The sequence below is a fragment of the Macrotis lagotis genome, chromosome X, assembly GCF_037893015.1.
Source record: "Macrotis lagotis isolate mMagLag1 chromosome X, bilby.v1.9.chrom.fasta, whole genome shotgun sequence".
Lineage (NCBI taxonomy): Eukaryota > Metazoa > Chordata > Mammalia > Peramelemorphia > Peramelidae > Macrotis > Macrotis lagotis.
This window is the reverse complement of record NC_133666.1, coordinates 203,557,031-203,578,470: the sequence shown is the minus strand read 5'-3', so window position 1 is coordinate 203,578,470 and position 21,440 is coordinate 203,557,031. Positions and strand designations below refer to the sequence as shown.

The 21,440-nt window shown below is 34.7% G+C and overlaps 1 protein-coding gene across 7 annotated transcripts in view; it reads left to right on the top strand.

Annotated features, from left to right (window-relative positions):
- Window positions 1–21,440, top strand: part of PJA2 (praja ring finger ubiquitin ligase 2) — a 146,359-nt gene that overhangs the window by 98,404 nt on the left and 26,515 nt on the right. For 6 of the 7 annotated variants that reach the window (XM_074201242.1, XM_074201240.1, XM_074201238.1 and 3 more), the window contains one exon: window positions 5,630–5,815. The exons of the other annotated variant lie outside the window; for it this stretch is intronic. In XM_074201242.1, coding sequence (XP_074057343.1) covers window positions 5,630–5,815 — 186 coding nt within the window. The remainder of the gene's footprint in view (window positions 1–5,629; window positions 5,816–21,440) is intronic. 7 annotated transcript variants of the gene reach the window in all.

The following is a 21,440-nucleotide window of genomic DNA, read 5'->3' as shown; positions in this document are numbered from 1 at the left end:
GAGAAGACTATAAATATGAATGACAATTACAGTGGACTTCAGATGAACCTCATTCTCTTCTGAACCAGAACACATGAATTGTTATAGAAATTTATCAGCCTGAACAAAAAAACAAAAGGAAGTGAGGATGATGAGTGGAGGAGTAGGAATAATAACAAGCAAATCACACTTAAAAGGTTCTGCCCCTCCCCTCAATAGTGGAGGACAGTTAATAGGGAGAGTGAGTTAAAAGTATCGCCCCCCCCCAAAAAAAAAGACTATTGAAACTTATAAATGTACACAAGAGAACAAAAATACCTCAGAATAGAGAATTGTGGCATTATTATCATTATTATTACATGGAATTTTATTTTGATTAGAGACAATATACATCCCTCATTATTTTTGTGCCATTCTTAAAATATTTTTTAAGGCATGAAGGAAAAAAATAACAGATTTATAATATTGTATGCAATAGTATTTATGAATTACTTACAAAAATGCATAATCTCTTTTCCAGAACAGCAGTTCCTTTTTTTAAGAATTGGCATTCTTTTGCTATATTTCTGAAGCTACCTCTTAGACCAGCAAATTACTGAAGCCATTTCTGTAAGATTTATGTGGCTTGGAGCGGCTAGTTGGTGCAGTAGATAAAGCACCGGCCCTGGAGTCAGGAGTACCTGGGTTCAAATCCGGCCTTAGGCAAGCCACTTAACCCCATTTGCCTTGCAAAAACCTAAAAAGAAAAAAGATTTATGTGGCTCTTAAGGTTTATGCTGTATACAACTAATTTTCTATGGCCATAATTCTGTTGAGTCTATTTTTCATTACGATCAAATGACCACTGGAATTGCTTACAGAGCATTTGAGCAGTGTTATAACCAGGGCAAGCTACTGAGATCACAGGAATTCACAGAGCATGAAAGGCTATCTAGTCCAACTCTACAACTTATTCAACATAAAGTCATCTAACTTCTGCTTAAAGACTTCCAATGAAAGGCAAACAGTAGCTTATTAAGGAAATCCATTTCATTGTTCTAATTATGAAGTTTAATCTAAGCCTAGACTTGCTTTGCAAGTTTCACCTATTGTTTCTATTCTTCTTTCTGGAGCATAGTAATGTAAATCATTTGTATGACAAACTTTCATATCCTAGGGCAGCTATAGTATCTCCACTGATACTTCTCCAAGATAAACATTCTCATTTCTTTCAATCAGTACTCTAATGGCATGAACTCAGATCCTTTCACTATTTTGCCTGCCCTCTTCTGAATACTCTTCAGTTTATCAATGTCTTTCTTAAAATGAAGTTGTGGTACTTCTGTTGAGGTCTGACCAGAATAAGGTACAGAATGACTATCATGTTCTTATTCTTGAATATTGTCTAATGTACTCTATAAATTTTTTATTTGTCATTTTAGCTTTCACTAAACCTCTAGATCTTTTTCAGATCAACTTATGAAGCCATGTTTCTACCATCTTGTTTTGTGAAGTTGTTACTTTTGCACTCAAGCATGCATTTATTCCTGTTAAATTTCATCTTACCTAATTCAGTGTGGTGGTGGTGTTCTAACTTGTCAAGATCTTTTTGGATCCTGACTATCAACACAGTTTGTTTGGATCCTGACTGTCAACACAGTAGCTGTTCTTTCCAGCTTTGTGCCATTTACAGATTTGATAAGCGTGACATCTATAACTTTATCCTCACACTTTATTTTTAAAATTTGAAAAAAAAATCACAAGCATAGATCCCTGGGGCACTCCACTGCAGAAGTCTTTACAAGTCATCCTGACTGGGTCTGAATATTCAGTCGTTCTGAATCTACCTAATTATGTTAGTGTTTTAGCTCATGTTTTTATAAATTTTCCACTGTTTGAGGAATATTTTGCTAAAAATCTGGTAGATTATGGCTACAATATTTCCCTGATCTAAACATTCTAGTATCCTTGCTCAAATAATGGAATGAACTCTTTCTTCACTCACCATTCTTCTATTTAATATGACAGATATTTATTAAGCACCTTCCATGTGCCAATCACTGTGATAAGCATACTTCACATTTTTGAAAAATATTCATTTAATAATTTGTCATAGTGATTTGAAGATCTACCATCAGATTCTTTTATATTACATTCTTGACTAAAGTGGTTGTAATAGTTCAAAAAGAAACATTAAGTAAAAGTGGAAGTTGTACATCTTTGACTGCACTTATTAAGTCACTTTTCAATTCATTTCACCAATTATACAAAAGTTTTATTGAAATTAGACTAGTAAATTTTTATCTTCCTTGATGCCATTATTATTCTTGCACACTAATCAGAAAATGTTGCATTTTTTTCATATTTGTATTAAATTAGTTTAAAAGCTATTAACACTCCTCATTTGGGAGATTGTTAAAACCTTGCCAAGCTATCTTAGGGTTTGGGGGCTAGATCTTTTTTCTCTTTTTACTTATTCTTTTTTTTTCCTTTAAAAAAAACAGTTAACTTTTGCCCTGTATGGTTTCATTTATGATTTCTTGAAATAGATTTCTGGAAAACCAGACTTTGATAAAACCCATTGGGATTCAAAAGGTACTACTTGACTATGTCTTAAACCCAAAATTACCCTGGCTCTTACTGATTGGCCATTAATAGGCATCAACTCAAGCCTCACTGGGTCATTGTTTGTGTTTTGATGGCTCTGAATGTTAATAGCAATTGTTTCTATTCTGTCCTGAAACCCAAAAATCTCTTCCCTTCCCATATTGATTTTTCTTTGAGTAGGCCATCTTTTGCAGAATATCTTACCTAGCCTTAAATGATGAATCACTAATACTTAAGATAAACTAAGACCTTGGAAAGACCTTAGCTCAAAAGGTCAAAGTCTCTCACTATTATCTGGGGACCTACTCTAGTTGTCCTGATCCATGTCTTGTGTCTGTATTCAGATAACTAAAAATGAGAGTGAAAATGATGACTTTTCACAGCCCTACCTTACTTAAATCCAATTCACTTACAAGTCAAGACATCACTCTCTTGATGTAATTGACCCAGATGAGGAACTAATGAGTTCAAAAAATATATTATTTTAAACTCAAGTTTACAAACTAGAGTTTTGATTGGTAGCTTTTTTCAAATGTTTCAAGAAAGATGAGGGGAATAAGCAACAGGATTTGATTATTAAGAGATTAAGAGGTCATTATTAACTTTGAAGAGAGTACCTTGAGTTGAGGGAGAAGTCAAAAATGATGAGAAGGTTGAGGATCTGGGAGAGGAAGAATAAGGCCTTCTAAAAAAAAGAGTGGATTTTGGGCAAGAGTTAAATGTAATGAGACCTGCAGTGTTGATGACAACTATGTCCACTCATTCTGCATAATTTATTCTTGTCCCACTGAAAATTAAAAAGACAGAAAAGGGCATGGCTCTTAACTAGCTACTGCTCCAGAGTACTAAGGCAATCCTTCCTAATACCTGCCATAGCAACAGTGTGATCTGGGGTGAGAGAATTGGAGTGTCACAGTCTAGGTACACTGCAGTGTGGAGGGGGGAAGGGATTGTCTTACCTATGCATATCATATTTTTCCACCTGGCTGTTCTCCTGGACTTTAACACCCCAGAAATTCATCTTCCTACAAGATCACCTCAACTCTGAAATTCATAACAACTCCCTGCTCAAGGAGGCCTTCCATTCTGTTTGGAGATAGGGAATGGTTATCTAGAGATCCTCTCTCAGATCTTCCATTTAAGGAAGGAGGACCCAGGTGCCTTTCCTCCTTTCTCTCCCTTCCCCCACCCCTCTTTTCAGCTTGGCACATAGAAGGTGCTTAATAAATGTTTTATTGACTATTAACTAGATGTTGGTGTGGGTTTCTGGTAAGGTTATGACATCCCTGAGATTTTTTTATTAAAAAGCCTGCTGATATTCAGTAATCTTAAGAACAAAACTTGTTAATAATCATTATAGTTATTACAAAATAAATTCATGATAGTTTCCAAATGTTTTCCCCATTTCAACTTTGTACATAGAACAAACAATATTATTTACCCACCAAAATTTTTTCAACTTTCTTAATAACTCAGATTATCGGAGTATATGTAGGATAGATAGATAGATAGATAGACAGACAGACAGACAGATAACAGACAGACAGATAAGTCTATTATGACAGATTGTTTCAGCATGTTTGAATAAATTCTTCAAATCACAGAAGTGAAACTAAAAAGAACCTGAGAGGACATCTAACTCAACCCCCTCATTTTACAGATGAGGAAAATGACCCTTAAAAGTTGATATGGACAGTAACATAACAAATGAAATTTTAACCTAGCCTTTAATGACTACAGTCATTGTAGTTCTACTGTACTTCACTCTTAGATGTCATGTTATACACTGGTATTTTATTCTGCTTTTCAGGAAATATAGTTTGTATACAGAATGGACCTTGGAGGATTTAAGTGAGAAAATAAAGCAATTGTTAAAAAACATATTTAAATTTTAGTTGTCATTCCTAAGTGTTCAAATAGTATTAAAAACTGGTTTGAAATTCTAAGAAGATTTTATACTTTTAAGACCTAGGCTTTAATGAACTGCTGTTTGCTCATGATAACAAATCTGATGACTAGCATATATTAAGTGTTGCCAAGGAGGAATCTCCACAGGTCAACTTAAGTGCATGGGTAAAGCTGATTTGTATTCAGAAGATTATTGGCAAGGACATGAAGGAAATTACAAATTTAATATTATTTGGGTTTAATGGTTCTATGTAGGTAAAATTATGTATCTAGGTTTGTTCCCTTGAAGTATAAATAGGATTTTCAATCTTATTACTAAGAAAATAGAACTAAAATTTCCAGTAGATCTATTTTAGTGCAAGGATAAAACTCATTTATATTTGGTGTATTAATTATTCTTTTGTAAACAGATGCCACCAAAGACCTTAAAAATTTCATTCAAGTAGATTAAATATTCCCTAATGCAATCTTGTATGCATTATTTAAATAAACCTTGTGTGCAAGATTTGTAACCTTTATACATAAACAAAACTTTGTATATAACCTTTATGTACAAAGATGATAAAAGTAAATGTCAGCTGAACCCTCATAGACAGAATGTGACAAATTCTGAATTAGTGGACACTGATATATCAGTTGATGTTTTACTATATTTTCAGAATTGTTGTTGGCACATATAGTTTGTTTTATCCAATGTGGTTGGATTTTTTTTTCTGTACAGGGAAAGGACTAGCATATGGAATAGCATATGAGGTTTAAAAAGAAGTCCTGAGTAGAACCATAGCTTATTATAGAAAGGACCTTAGAAGAGAGTATCCAGTCCTATCTCATTTTGTACAAAAGTAAACTGAATTCTGAATGAGATGATTTGCCTAAGATTGCATAGCTGTCAAAAATCTAAAATTTAGGTCTCTTAAACCCCTATCCAGTAATTTCCCCCCCCCATATCATTATAGTTATTTAGAGTTGTTTGTATATAGTCAAGGAAATAAATTCTTGTTGTAAAAGATTTTGTAGTGCTGATGCAGGTATTAATAAAATATGAAAAGCACTTAAAACTTAAAATCCATTTGCAGACAATAGAATTTTAATAGAATCATTTTTATAATAAGTTTTAAAATTATATGCTTTTTCCCCCACAAAAAAAATGTAAAAGGGACCAGACTTCCTTGGAAGAGGGAGAAATTCCTTGGTTGCAATACCATGAAGAAGTTGAAAGTAGTAGTGATGAGGAAAATGACCCTGTCAGCCATTTTGTACACCCAGGATTTTTCATGCTGGATGGGAACAATAACCTGGAGGATGACTCCAGTATGAGCGAAGACTTAGATTGGGAATGGAGGTATGTATTACAGTATTATCTGGTATAATAAAGTTGATTATTCACTGGGTAGGAGGCATTAATTGTTTTAAATTATCCAGGTTAACTTTTGAGAGCTAGCTGTATTTTTAAAACTTCTGATCTATTCAAAAATATTACAGAATATGTGTTTGATAGACAACCTGATATTTTTATTAAATAAAAGATATTTTTAAAGGGGTAGGAGGATTTGAAACTTTTTTGGCTAGACCAACTCTGCATGAATATAGATACCAGTGAGAGTGCAGATCCATCTAAATATTTACATATTGCCACAATTAGATGTAGTGCTCAGAATACTTAATAAGTTATCTTTTCTACTAACACATACTGACCACAAATAAATCATTGATTCCTTCTTCCTCCCTTAAAAAAAGGATGATTCTACTTTCCCTGGTGTTTTAAAAAAATTCTATGTATTCACAAAATATATTATTTGAGAATAGGAAAAACGTAAATGATTATATTATTACTCATCTACCTACAATTGCTGAACAAATTTAACATCTTTTTGCATGTAAAATTAGAGCTCTTTATTTCTTTGTAAAAATATAACTTATTTGTCATTCTATTAAAAGAATTTTTCTCCTTTGAAAAATAAGCTTTTTATTGCCCTCTTCCAGCTGTAGAAATAAAATATTTGAAGGGGAGGATACAAGTTTATATTTTCATGAAATTTTACCTTTTAAGATTCTTTTTAACTTTGTTCTAATTCATCCTTTCCCTGGGATATTGATTTAACTATTTAATCTTTTGTGTGGTATCTTCCCAATTCCTAATCCCCCAAAATAACATAAACACCTTCAATATAATTTTTTAATGGAAAAATAGTTTCTTGACAGGGCATTAGGTTTTCTGATCCATTGTTTAAAAGTTTTCCATAAGAATTTCAGTTAGGAATCTTATCAGTGAATCAAGCAATAGCTTAAATAATTTGCATTATTTATTTGACATCTGTTGATTTGAAGTTAGTGGTTGATTTTAGATTTTTGCTTTATCAATTTTGTTAAGTTTTTAAATTCTTGTCAAAAGGATATGCTGTTGCAAATATGCTCTGATTAGGTAAAGTCTTCTACCTAAAAGTATTTTTAATCATTGTTAGAAAGTTTCCCTTCTCAGATTCCTTCTTTTCCTTTTCCTTTTTTTGCTTAGATGCAGCAAAAACTTGCTTAAGCTTCAAAAGGAAACATCATTATATAAATGAACTGTAATTTAGATTTCTTTTCAAATTTTCTTCCTTTTTTTGCTTATACTATGTTTGAAAAGACTGAATTAATTTAAAATAAGTAAGCTTCCTTTTAATTTTTAGAAGTTTTTTTGAAATTTATTTTTGTTATTTTTAATTTGAGCGCCCATAAACATTAACACCATCAAAGATAAAGGATAGAATAATACTGATTATGAAGTTATGTAGTGATGAGGAAAATGACCCTGTCAGACCCTGTCAGATTATGTAGATTGGTAGGAGGGTGAGATTAAAGAATATAATTAGCATTGGAAGGCAGAAAGACTATCCAGCTAGAGAGTAACCAAAGCATGATTCTTCCCAATGCTAACTCCAGTGTCCTAGCCATTAAGTTCCATAGTTCCAAAGATTTACTTATTTATGTTTCTTATGAATTGCCTTCTGTTCTCTTCTATTGTAAAAATTCTTTATTGGCATTTTTTTCTTTATTTTTTTGTGGGATGATAGGGAAATTGCTATCACCTTCCCTTCTCCCTAGCAATATTTCCTCACAGAAATAGAAAATCTTCCCTTACACCATATAAGCATGGGTAGACAAAGCAGATTAACACATTTGCAGTAATGATTAGTTATTGGTTTGATCAAAGTATTTCACTAAGCATCTCCTCACACAATTGTAACCATTCTTAGTTTATCTTTCTTTACTCCCCAGTCTCTCTGAATCCATCTCTTTCCTCATTTCCTTTTTTTAAATTTAATTTTATGAAAGATACTATTTGAGTTTTACAATTCCCCCCCCCCCAAACTTACTTCCCTCCCCCCACCGCATCCCCATGGAAAGCAATCTGTCAGTCTTTACTTTGTTTCCATGTTGTACATTGATCCAAATTGAGTGTGATGAGAGAGAAATCGTATCCTTAAGGAAGAGACAAGAAGTCTAAGAGGCAACAAGATCAGACAGTAAGATATCTGGGTTTTTTCCTAAATTAAAGGTAATAGTCCTTGAACTTTTTTCAAACTTGATGGCTCTTTATCTGGATACAGATGGCACTCTCCTTTGCAGACATCCCAAAATTGTCCCCAATTGTTACACTGATGGAATGAGCGAGTCCTTCAAGGTTGAACATCACCCCCATGTTGCTGTTAGGGTATACAGTGTTTTTCTGCTTCTGCTCATCTCACTCAGCATCACTTCATGCAAATCCCTCCAGGTTTCCCTGAAATCGCATCCCTCCTGGTTTGATGGGTTTTTTTAGGTTTTTGCAAGGCAAATGGGGTTAAGTGGCTTCCCCAAGACCACACAGCTAGGTAATTATTAAGTGTCTGAGACTGGATTTGAACCCAGTTACTCCTGACTCCAGGGCTGGTGCTTTATCCACTGCACCACCTAGCCACCCCCCTCCTGGTTTCTAATAGAACAATAGTATTCCATGACATACATATACCACAGTTTGCTAAACCATTCCCCAATTGAAGGACATTTACTTGATTTCCCATTCTTTGCCACCACAAACAAGGCTGCTATAAATATTTTTGTACAAGTGATGTTTTTACCCTTTTTCATCATCTCTTCAGGGTATAGACCCAGTAATGGTATAGCTAGGTCAAAGGGTATGCACATTTTTGTTGCCCTTTGGGCATAGTTCCAAATATCTCTCCAGAAAGGTTGGATGAGTTCACAGCTCCACCAACAGTGTAATAGTGTTCCAGATTTCCCACAACCCTTCCAAGAATGATCATTATCCTTTCTGGTCATAGTGGCCTATCTGAATGGTGTAAGGTGGTACCTCAGAGAAGCTTTAATTTGCATTTCTCTATTAATTAATGATTTAGAGCAATTTTTCATATGGCTATGGATTGCTTTGATCTCCTCATCTGTAAATTGCTTTTGCATATCCTTTGACCATTTGTCAATTGGGGAATGGCTTTTTGTTTTAAAAATATGACTCAGTTCTCTGTATATTTCAGAAATGAGTCCCTTGTCAAAATCATTAGTTGTAACAATTGTTTCCCAATTTAATACATTTCTTTTGATCTTGGGTACAGTGGTTTTATCTGTGCAAAAGCTTTTTAATTTAATGTATTGGAAATCATGTAATTGGTTTTTGGTGATGTTCTCCAACACTTCCCCTTTCCATAGATCTTACAGGTAAACTAGTCCTTGACCTTCTAATTTGCTTATAGTATTGTTTTTTATGTCTATGTCCTGTAACCATTTGGATCTTATCTTGGTAAAGGGTATTAGGTGTTGGTCTAATCTAAGTTTCTTCCATACTAACTTCCAATTATCCCAGCAGTTTTTATCAAAGAGGGAGTTTTTATCCCAGTGGCCTGACTCTTTGGGTTTATCAAAGAGCAGATTACTATAATCCTCTCCTGCTTTTACACCTAGTCTATTCCACTGGTCCACCACTCTATTTCTTAGCCAATACCAAACAGTTTTGATGACTGATGCTTTATAATATAATTTTAGATCAGGTAGGGCTAAGCCACTTTCTTTTGCACTTTTATTTCATTAAGGTCCTAGAAATTCTTGACTTTTTATTTCTCCATATGAATTTACTTACAATTTTTTCTAACTCATTAAAGTAATTTTTTGGAATTTTGATTGGTAGGGCACTAAACAGGTAGTTTAATTTCGGTAGAATTGTCCTTTTTATTATATTAGCTCTACCTATCCATGAGCAGTTAATATTTGCCCAGTTATTTAATCTAATTTAATTTGTGTGAGAAGTGTTTTATAATTGATTTCAAAAAGATTCTGAGTCTGTCTTGGCAAATAGACTCCCAAGTATTTTATATTGTCTGAGGTTACTTTGAATGGGATTTCTGTTTCTAGCTCTTCCTGCTGTATCTTTCTAGACATATATAAAAAAGTTGAGGATTTATGAGGCTTTATTTTATAACCTGCAACTTTGCTAAAATTGCTAATTGTTTCCAGTAGTTTTTTGGATGATTTCTTCAGATTCTCTAGGTAGACCATCATGTCATCAGCAAAGAGTCAGAGTTTTGTCTCTTCCTTCCCAATTCTAATTCCTTCAATTTCATTTTCTTCTCTAATTGCTGAAGCTAACATTTCTAATACAATATTGAATAGTAGTGGTGATAATGGGCACCCTTGTTCCACCCCTGATCTTATTGGGAATGCCTCTAGCCTCTCCCCATTGAATATAATGCTTGTTGATGGTTTCAGATAGATACTGCTAATGATTTTTAGGAACAGTCCATTTATTCCTACACTCTCTAGTATTTTTAATAGGAATGGATGCTGTATTTTGTCAAAAGCTTTTTCAGCATCTATTGGATATGATCATATATTTTCTAATAGGTTAGTTGTTGATATAATTGAGTATACTAACAGTTTTCCTAATATTGAACCAACCCTGTATTCCTGGGATAAGTCCTACTTGATCATAATGTATTATCCTAGTGATAACTTGTTGTAATCGTTTTGCTAAGATTTTATTTAAGATTTTTGCATCTATATTGATCAGAGAGATAGGTCTATAATTTTCTTTCTCTATTTTAACTCTTCCTGGTGTAGGTAACAGCACCATATTGGCTTCATAGAAAGAATTAGGCATAGTTCTGTCTTCCCCTGTTTTTCCAAAGAGTTTATATAGAATTTTTACCAATTGTTCCTTAAATGTTTGGTAGAATTCACTTGTGAATCCATCAGGACCTGGAGATTTTTTCTTTTGAAGTTCAATGATGGCTTGTCGAATTTCTTTTTTTCTGAGATACGGTTGTTTAGGTATTTAATCTCTTTTTCATTTAACCTGGACACCTTATATTTTTGTAAGTATTCATCCATTTCACTTAGATTATCAAATTTATTGGAATATTTTCGAATTATTACTTTAATTTCTTCCTCATTAGTGCTAAGTTCACCTTTTTCATTTATGATGCTAGCAATTTGGTTTTCTTTTTTTTAATCAAATTGATCAGACGTTTATCACTTTTATTGGTTTTTTCATAATACCAACTTTTGGTTTTATTTATTAATTCAATAGTCTTTTTGCTTTTGATTTTATTAATTTCTCCTTTAAATTTTAGAATTTCTAATTTGGAATTTAATTGGGGATTTTTGATTTGTTCTTTGTCAAATTTTTTTCATTGTGTGTTTAGTTCATTGATTTCCTCTTTCTCCAATTAATTCATGTAAGCATTTAAAGCTATAATATATCCCCTGAAAGAGGCTTTGAATGAATCCCATAGGTTTTGGTATGTTGTTTCATTATTATCATTATCTAGGATAAAATGGTTAATTCTTTATATAATTTGTTTTTTGGTCCACTCATGTTTTTTAATGAGGTTATTCAGTTTCCAAGTAGTTCTGGGTCTGTATCTACTTGGCCCAATATTGCAAATGACTTTTATTGCATTGTGATCTGAGAAAGATGTATTCACTATTTCTGCCTTTCTGCAGTTGATTGTTAGGTATTTATGTCCTAGTACATGGTCAATTTTTGTTTAAGTTCCATGTACTGCAGAGAAAAAGAAAAGGTATATTCCTTTCTAAGCCCATCAGTTTCCTCCATAAGTCTACCATATCTATTTTTTCTAATAATCTATTTACCTCCTTAACTTCTTTCTTAACTTCTTTCTTGCTTATTTTATGATTCGATTTATCTAGATCTGAGAGTGGGAGGTTGAGGTCTCCCACTAGTACAGTTTTGCTGTCTATGTCTCTGTAGTGAATTCAGCTTCTCCTCTAAGAATTTGGTGCATATATATATATATATATGTATGTATATATTCAGTATTGAAATAACTTTATTGTCTATGGTACCTTTTAGGAGGATAAAGTTTCCTTCCTTATCTCTTTTAAAGCTATCTACTTTTGCTGCTGCTTTGTCTGAGATAAGGATTGCTACCCCTGCTTTTTTTAATTTCAGCTGACTAGGTATGAATATACTCTCTGTTAGAGTTACAATTCTCAATATTTATGAGAATCTTTTTCCCCATTCCGGGAATATAGCCAGTTTCAACTTATTGGATTGCAGTTTTTTTTTCTTTTACTGCCCCCCCCCCTTTTTTTTTACCTTTTCATGTGTCTCTTGAACCTCCTATTTGATGTCCAAATTTTCTATTTAGCTCTGGTCTTTTCATCAAGAATTTTTGGAATTTTTCCATTTTGTTTAATGTCCATCCTTTTTCCCCTGGAAGGCTCAGCTTTGCGGGATAGTGGATTCTTGGCTGTATTCCAAGCTCCCTTGCTCTTCTAAATATCTCATTCCAGGCCCTTGGATCCCTTAATGTAGATGCAGCCAGGTCCTGCATAATCCTTCCCGTAGCTCCTTGATATATTAATTGTCTCTTTCTGGCTACTTGCAGGATTTTCTCCTTTATCTGATATTTCTGGAATTTGGCCATAACATTCCTTGGTGTTTTCATTTTAGGATCTTTTTCTGGAGGGGATCGATGTATTCTTTCAATGACTACTTTGCCCTCTGGTTCCATGATGTCAGGGCAGTTTTCCATCACTAGATCCTGTAATATTAAGTCCAGGCTTTTTTTCTCTGCAATGTTTTCAGGAAGTCCTATAATTTTCAGGTTTCCCCTCCTCAATCTATTCTCGAGGTCAGTGGTTTTGCTGATGAGGTATTTTACATTTTCTTCTATTTTTTTCTATTTTTTGATTTTGTTTAACTGGCTCTTGCTGTCTCATGGAGTCATAAGTCTCTGTAGACTCCATTCTTTTTTTTTAGGGAGGACTTTTCTTCATTAACTTTTTTGCAACTCCTTTTCCAATTGGTCAATTCTACTTTTGAAAGAGTTTTCCATTTGACCAATTGAGGTTTTGAGAGAATTGTTTTCTTTTTGCATTTCCCCAATTGAGGATCTGAGAGAATTATTCTCATTTTGTATTTGTCCAATTTATGATGTGAGAGATTTGTTCTCATTTTGTATTTGTCCAGTTGAGGATCTGAGAGAATTATTCTCATTTTGTATTTGTCCAATTGTATTTTCTAAGGATTTGTTTTCTTGTTGCAAGGTATTAATTGTCTCTCTCAAATTTTCCAGTTGTTTTTTAAACTCCTTCCTTATTTCTTCAAGGAGGTCTTTTTGTGCTGAAGACCAGATTGTATTCTCCTCAGAGCTTCTAGGTCTCTGTGAGTTAGGGTCTTTTCCTTCCAAGAATTTTTCTATGACTCCACCTTTTTGCTGACCCTTCTTCATTTTGCTAAGACCTTGATGTGGGGAGGGGCTGGTTCACAGGGGCTTGGGATCACTAGAGACTTTACTCATTGAATGCAATTTTTCTGGCTGGTCAGTAGGAGGTGCTGGTTGCTTTCTGTGGATTGTCTAGTGACCTTGATTGAGGCCTTCTCCTTTTGCTTGAAGGGGAGGAGTTGTAGCTATTGAATTCTTTTGCCTTCAGTCAATGTTGGTCTTTACCTTAACCTGAGGTTATTCCTCCCTCTCTATTGTCAGCTGGGCTGGGTTCTTCTGCTCACACACCTGTGCCTGAGGCAGAAGTAGTCTGGAATTTTTTTGTTCTGGGAAGAGGCCTCAGCCATAATAGAGGCTTGGACTCAGAGTTCCTCAGACCAGAGGAGCCCAGGGATGGTGTCCTCAGCTCTCCTGCACCAGAACTCTCCCCCCAGCTCTATCAGCAAGCTCCAGAGGGACAGCACCAACACCAGTGCCCCTGCTGCCTAGTTGACTCAAGCCCCCACTGTCTAGACCCACCATGGATCCAGCAGGTCCTACTCTCAGGCCCTCAGACTCCCTCGCTCCAATTTAGCTGTTATTCTGGCTGATCCGGGCTGATTTGCCCTCTGAGCCCAGACTCCCCTGCCCGAATTCGTCCAGTGCTGCTGCAGGTAGCTGTTCTTTCACCTGGCTTTTCTTTCTGGGTTTTGTGGGTTGGATTTCTTTTAAGAGGTTTGTTTCATGTGATAGATGGGGAAGAGATCAGGAGACTTTAGAACTATGCCTGTCTTCTCTCCACCATCTTGGCCAGAAGTCTCTCTTTCCTCATTTCTTACAGTGTTATAATATTCCCCTACCAGACTTTTCATTATTCTTTTTGAGATTCATGATCTTCTGGTTCTTCAGTTGCATTTTATTATCCATTTCTGTAAAAATAACCCTTTGGCGATTTGGTATGACACTGAATACATAAATTCACCTATGTAGTATTGGCAGTTACTATTTATCCAATTATTTAGATTTGTATTTCTGTAAAAAGTATTTTTAATCATATTTATAGAATTTCTCAGTATCTTTTGGTATATAATCTCCTAGAATTTAAATATATTTCTAGGTTTCTCTGAATTATTATGCTTGGAATAAAATGCAAAAATTTTCTACTCAGCTCTGATCTTTTTAGTCAGGAAAGCTTGGAAGCTCTTTAATTTTATTGTATATTCTTTTTTTTTTCCTCTTAGTAATATAAGCCCTTATCTTTTGACTTTTTAAATATACTATTCTAATATCTTCTCTCCTTTGTAAGGGTAGCTGCCAAGTCATGTGCTGTTCTTACTATATAACTTTTAGTACTTGAACACTTTCTTCCTGTTTGCATTTTGGGACTTTTGATTATTTGTTTAGGTTTTGAACCTAGAAGCTCTGGATTTTTTCTATGATGATCTTAGGAGCTTTAATTTGGGAATTTCTTCCAGGAGATAGATTTTTTTCTATTTTCACTTTGTTCTGAGGTGCTGATAAATCTTAATAGTTTTAATGTATGTTCTTTAAAAAAAAGTATCCAAATTTTTATTTTGTCATAATTGGAGGAGGATTTGATGGTTCCTAAATATTCTTTTCTCAACATATTTCTAGGTCAGTTTCCTTTTTTTTATTATTTTTGAATTTTACAATTTTTCCCCCAATCTTGCTTCCCTCCCCCCCAGCCCCGAGAGGAAGCAGTCTGATAGTATTTACATTGTTTCCATGCTATACATTGATTGAAATTGAATGTTTTGAGAGAGAAATCATATCCCTAAGGAAAAATTATATAATAATGGTTTTTTTTAAGTTAAAGTTAATATTTTTTGATCTTTGTTCAAACTCCACAATTCTTTCTCTGGATACAGGTGATATTTTCCATTGCAGATTTCCCAAAATTGTTCCTCATTGTTGCAGTGATGGAATGAACAAATCCATAAAGAATGATCATCAAACCCATGTTGCTGTTATGGTGTACCTTGTTCTTCTGGTTCTGCTCATCTCACTCATGCAAATCCTTCCAGGTTCTCTCTAAATTCCCATCCCTCCTGGTTTCTAATAGAACAATAGTGTTCCATGACATACATATACCACAATTTGTTCAGCATTCCCCAATTGACAGACATGCACTCAATTTCCAATTCTTTGCCACCACAAACAGAGCTGCTATGAATATTTTTGTACAAGTGATGTTCTTACCCTTTTTCATGATATCTTCAGGATATAGAGCCAGTAGTGGTATTGCTAGATCGACCAGGATGCACATTTTTATTGCCCTTTGGAGGTAATTCCAAGTTACTCTCCAAAAAGATTGGATGAGTTCACACTCCACCAACAATGTATTAGTGTCCCAGATTTCCCATATCCCTTCCAACATGATCATTCTCCTTTCTGGTCATATTGGCCAGTCTGAGAGGCATGAGGGGATACCTCAGAGATGCTTTAATTTATGTTTCTCTAATAAGTAGTGATTTAGAGCAATTTTTCATATGACTATGGATTGCTTTGATTTCCTCATCTTTAAATTGCCTTTGCAAATCCTTTGACCATTTGTCAATTGGGGAATAGCTTGTTTTTTGGAATATTTGACTCAGTTCTCTGTATATTTTAGAAATGAGTCTTGTCAGAAATACTAGTTGTAAAATTTTTTTCCCAATTTACTACATTTCTTTTGATCTTCATTACAGTGGTGTTGTCTGTGCAAAATATTTTTAATTTAATGTCATCAAACATATTTAGTTTGTTTTAACTGCTTCACTTTCCATAGATCTGACAGGTAAAAACTATTCCTTGATCTTCTAGTTTGCTTATACTATTGTCTTTTATGTCCAAATCCTTTATCCATTTTGATCGTATCTTGGTATAGGGAGTTTCTTTTTTTAATAGAATTTACTACCTTACCTTACATTTTTTTCTTCTTCTTTTTTCTTTTGATTTTATTCTAAAATTTCTTACTATCTCATGAAGTCATATCCTCTGTATGGTCCATTCTGTTTTTCAGGGAGTTTACTACTTTTGTAAGGTTTTAGTGCTGTACTAAGCTACCATTCTTCCATTCAATTTTGTTCCTCTATAATTCTAATATTTTTTCGTTTTTATAATTAATATTTATTTTCCCCAATTACATATAAAAACAATTCTTCAAATTTTGAGTTCTAAATTCTTTCTCTCCTCCCACTATTGAGAATGTAATAGGTTATACATATGAAGTCATGCAAAATCCATTTCTATGTAAGTCATAATTTTTAATTCTTCCTTCTAGAATTTTCATTTATTATATTGTCATTCTTTTCAAACTTTTCTCTTTTTTCCTGAAATTCTTTGGTTTTGTTTAAGATTTACTTTTCAGTTATAACATTACCATGAGTTTTTGTATGTCAGAAGCACCAAATTATATCCTTCTATTTTCCCCCTTTTTCCAGTCTTAACTGATTTTGACCAGCTCAGACTCTGTTCACTTCAGGAAGAAATTTGAAGGACTTCTTTGATCCTAATCTGTATTATATAGGACCTTGCCACAGTGACTTCCAGATACCATGTGCTATGTTTTTCAAGGACTTAGGAGTGGCTCTGACCAGTGACCAATAATCAGAGACTTTTAAGTCTCTACCCTCCCAATCTGAAGTTGAAGTCCTTGAGATGATAGTTCTTTCTGCTAGTGGAAAGTAATACATTCCGGTTTCTTTTTTCAGTGAAGTTTTCCAGGGGAAATTATTTGTGGAGGAGGAAGGGAAAATATTTAACCTGGTAAATTCAATTATATTCAAATTGTAGTACAACGTTTTTGGGTAAAAGAGAAAACTCCAATAAATCATTTATAGTCAGTATTGCATTTGCTTGAAAAGTCAGTATGCCCTATCATCTATTGTAAGTATATTAGTATCTATAGTAAAGTATTATTATTATTATCTGATGTTCAAAAGGACATGAATACTTTTTATGAGGTATATTGAACCTGATTATTTTCATATTTATTACTGTGTGGGACAAATGCCACTTAAATAAATTTTAGAGATTTCTCGAGGAACAAGGCAACATTCAAATTACAGAGATTGAAGCTAAAGCAAAAGGCCCAAGAATCACATTTATCCTAACTAGATTCCCACCACCACCACCCCCTCCACTAACCCACCCTCCTTAATGAGGAATGTAGTTTTACAATCTAGACTGGAAAACTAATCTAGGGAAAAGAGCATAAAATTCAAATGGAAACCAGATTATCTCTTCAGCCTCAGGGATTGAATGGTCATCCAGACTTCAGCAGATAAGGTGGGGCCAGTTGACTCTTCACCAATATCCCAGAGGTTGCTTTGTCAAGGGAGGAAGGACACATAGTTAACTATTCTCCAATCTATAGTATTCTACTGAAGAAATCTCAGACTTTATCCCACTCAGTCCCTCCTCTTTTATTTTGATGAGGTTTCTTCAAATTTCTGAGTTGGCCCTTAAGTCTAAATAACAACTCCCTGATCACCTCCTTACTTCCCAGGGACCCTTTTAGATAAGCCCTATAATCAAAATGATAACAGGTACATTTCCAAAGTTCCTGCACCTCTTTCCACTGCAAGTTTTTATACCAATGTCTTTAGAAGGGTCTTCCCAACTCCAAAATTGATCAAACTAAATTCCTGATTTTGTGCCATTGTGCCATTGGATCAACCCCAAGAATAGATAATATGCCTAGTGATGTTCCTTAAATTGTTTTTTCTTGCAAGTTCATACTAACTCATAATCAGTTTCCCTTAATAAATGCCCCAGTTTGCCCATCTTTACAAAGGATACAGGTACCATCATTAATCTCACATGAATCTAAGGCCACCTGTCTCTAAATTGCACAATCCAGAATATATGCACCCCGCTTCTGGACATATTCAGATATATTCTACTGCCCAGGTAAATATCCTGGTCAGTCAGTTATAAACAATAGTCACCCTAAACTGACTCAGTCATATCTCCTCTGGATCAGAATCCTGTGCCACAGTGCACCTCTGATCAGGGACTGGGTACTGCCACTACTAATCTCTCTTTCTCTCACAATAGAGGACATTTTCACCCTTTTCTCCCCTCTTTCTTTCCATAAGGAGAGGGGCATAAGTAGGGGTGTCACACTTACAGAGTCAAGGGAAACTTATAGATAAATAATGTACACATAGGTGAGAGATGGTAGAGATGAACTGGTTCTGTGTCTCTCCTGTCCTCTTCTCTTCTCCCTTGGAGGCAGTGTCCCTTAGCATCCTCTGAATCTGTTCCAGAAAGTCCTCTCTAGCTCTGGTGACTACTTGTCTTCTGGTAAAGAAACTGCTTAATATCTTAGTCAGTTCAAAACGCATGTCTTCCATCACAAAACAATGAGATTCTGGAGCTTATTACAATTTAAATTTTGCCTTATTGCCATATTGACATATAGTTCACTTTTAACACTTTTAACTTCCATTAGTATTTTACTACATGAACAAACTCACAAGCTTGAGGCAATGTGATCATTCTCATTGGAAGTTTGCTCCATGTACATACATTCAACAGTCATCTGTGTTCTAAGAGTACCCAACATCTGGTTTAAAATAAAACAATTTTAACCTTTGTTCTCAATACAATGACTCAAACATCCTTAATCAAAATGACTTTTTCCCCAAATATTCCCATATTTTCCTTTTCCTGGTATACTTCTCTAACACACTCATTTCCTCAAACTAAAACTTGAAACTGTAATTATCCTAAGAATTTCCCATTTTTCTTACCTAAATATCCCCTCTAATACAAAAACTAAGGAAACTTAATTCCTGTCTTAGCATGTAGCAGGTGTCAGAGCCAGACACCTAACCTATTTCTGGCTATTAGATCTAATTCACCTAAAACTTTTTTTTCTAGTTTGCTTAGTAACTAACTATAAAGATCCAGGACATTAAAGGAAAATTCCTTTACAGATATAAGTATTGAATGTTAGTGTCCAGGCAGGTCACACGGGTAAGTCAAATGTCTTAGGCCAGATTTATTCTTCCAGGTGAGATATTAACCAAATGTCATTTTGGGGAAATCAAGTCAAAGGGATCCAACCTCAGCCATACTGAGAAGCCACCCATCGGCTGCCCATCCCTGTCATCTGACATCCTTGGCTCATTGGCTTCCTTGGCTCCAAGAGCATAATATTTACCCAGTAGCATTTCTTTTTGTTTACTATCCTGGTATCTGACATAAGAAAAAAATCAATTAAAAGTCCCGTGATCTAAAATGATTGTTTTATCTAGTTAGAACTTCCAGTGAATACAATTCATTAAATTCCAATTAAACTTGTTTACCTTACTAGCCATCCTCAGCATACAAATGGTTATTTTTTTTACCAAGGCAATTGGGTTAAGTGACTTTTTCAAGGTCACACAGCTAAGCAATCACTAAGTATCTGAGGCCTGACCTGAACCCAGGTCTCCTGACTCCAGGGCCGGCGCTCTATCCACTGCACCACCTAGCCACCCTTAAAATACAAATTACTTTTTCAGAATTCTTTAAAACCATTAAAAACATCTTGGGGGCAGTTAGGTGGTCTAGTGGATAGAGCGCCGGCCCTGGAGTCAGGAGTACCTGAGTTCAAATGTGACCTCAGATACTTAATAATTACCTAGCTGTGTGACCTTGGGCAAGCCACTTAACCCTATTGCCTTACAAAAAAAAAAAACCCTAAAGAATAAATCTTAAGGTAGCTTTAAATTTCCAACATGCATTATTAATTTCATTATAACAGGATAGCAATAAGAGTAACAGAATAACACACAAATTACTAGATTGTACAAAGCAATCCCCCATTATTAAATTATTCATGAACCCACAGATCTATCCCAGAAAGGGTCATACTTCTTTCATGTGTTCCTTATTGTCCTTCAAAGCAATCACATTAATCCCAGGCTTTAACAATATGGTATTTAAATAACATATCCACAATAGATAGCTAAAGATTGCAAATACAATCTCCTTGTGGTTACAAAAGAATATCACATAACTGATAAAAATATCTTATTCATCAATAAGTTACCTTACAATGGGGCCCACAATTGCAATTTGTTGAGAGCCTCCATTAGCTGTCTGCAGTAAGAGAGCAGTCCACATTCTTGACTTCTTTAAAATTAAACATACATTATTAATATACATTAAACATTAAGAATATCCCATGTTCTTTACACTTTTGTCTCTTTACCCAAATTCTCAGAATCCAATCTCATACATATGACATGTTTAAAATCCCAATGTAATTACAGTTAAATTAACTTCCCAACAGTTAGGTTTGATAAAAAAAATTTAGAGTACCTTATACAGAGAATCCAGCACTCACATTGCAAAAGCTGTATCCAAAATAAAAATACAATTGTTAGCATTATTCAACATTAAAACCAATTAGGGGCCACTAGGTGTCTCAATGGATAAAGCACTGGCCCTGGAGTCAGAAGTACCTGGGTTCAAATCCCATCTCAGACACTTAATAATTACCTAGCTGTGTGGCCTTGGGCAAGCCACTTAACCCCATTTGCACAGAGACCCAAAATAGATATTGCAAAAACCTAAAAAAAAAAACCATTAAAACCAATTAGAGTTTTTTTTCCAAAAGAAATTAGTAAACATCCCTGGTAACCTAGGTATTTCTCTTCTTAGTAACCCAATACCACTTTTCTTTAACCCAAAGGTGTTACAATAGTTTTAAAATCCCAAACTCCTTGCAAAAGTTACAATAGTATTAAAATAGTTTAATCCCAAACTAATAACAATCTAGGTTATTTCATTCATCCCATTCTGTACAAATTTTGTCAGAATGTTACAACACTAGTATCCCTCTTTTAAAACCCTCAGCATGCTTTCCAAAACTCTAGTTCATAAACTTTAGAAACAGTGAGAGTCATCACTCAGGCCACATGGCCAGCAGATATTCATTAAACGTGATTTCCTTTCAATAAAGGAGTCTCTTAACCCCTGGATCTTAGAAATTTTTTTCTTCTCCCCCCCCCCCCCCACCAATCACATATCCAACCTGTGGAGGGATCTCTTTCCCTTTAAGGCTTCTCTCCTGTCTATCCCCTCTCCCTCCATAGGCAGGTGGGGACCTCAGGTAGACTCTCTAGGGTTCAAGTCTTTTTTTTTTTTTTTTTTTTGGTTTTTGCAAGGCAAATGGGGTTAAGTGGCTTGTCCAAGGTCACACAGCTAGGTAATTATTAAGTATCTGAGACCGGATTTGAACCCAGGTACTCCTGACTCCAGAGCCGG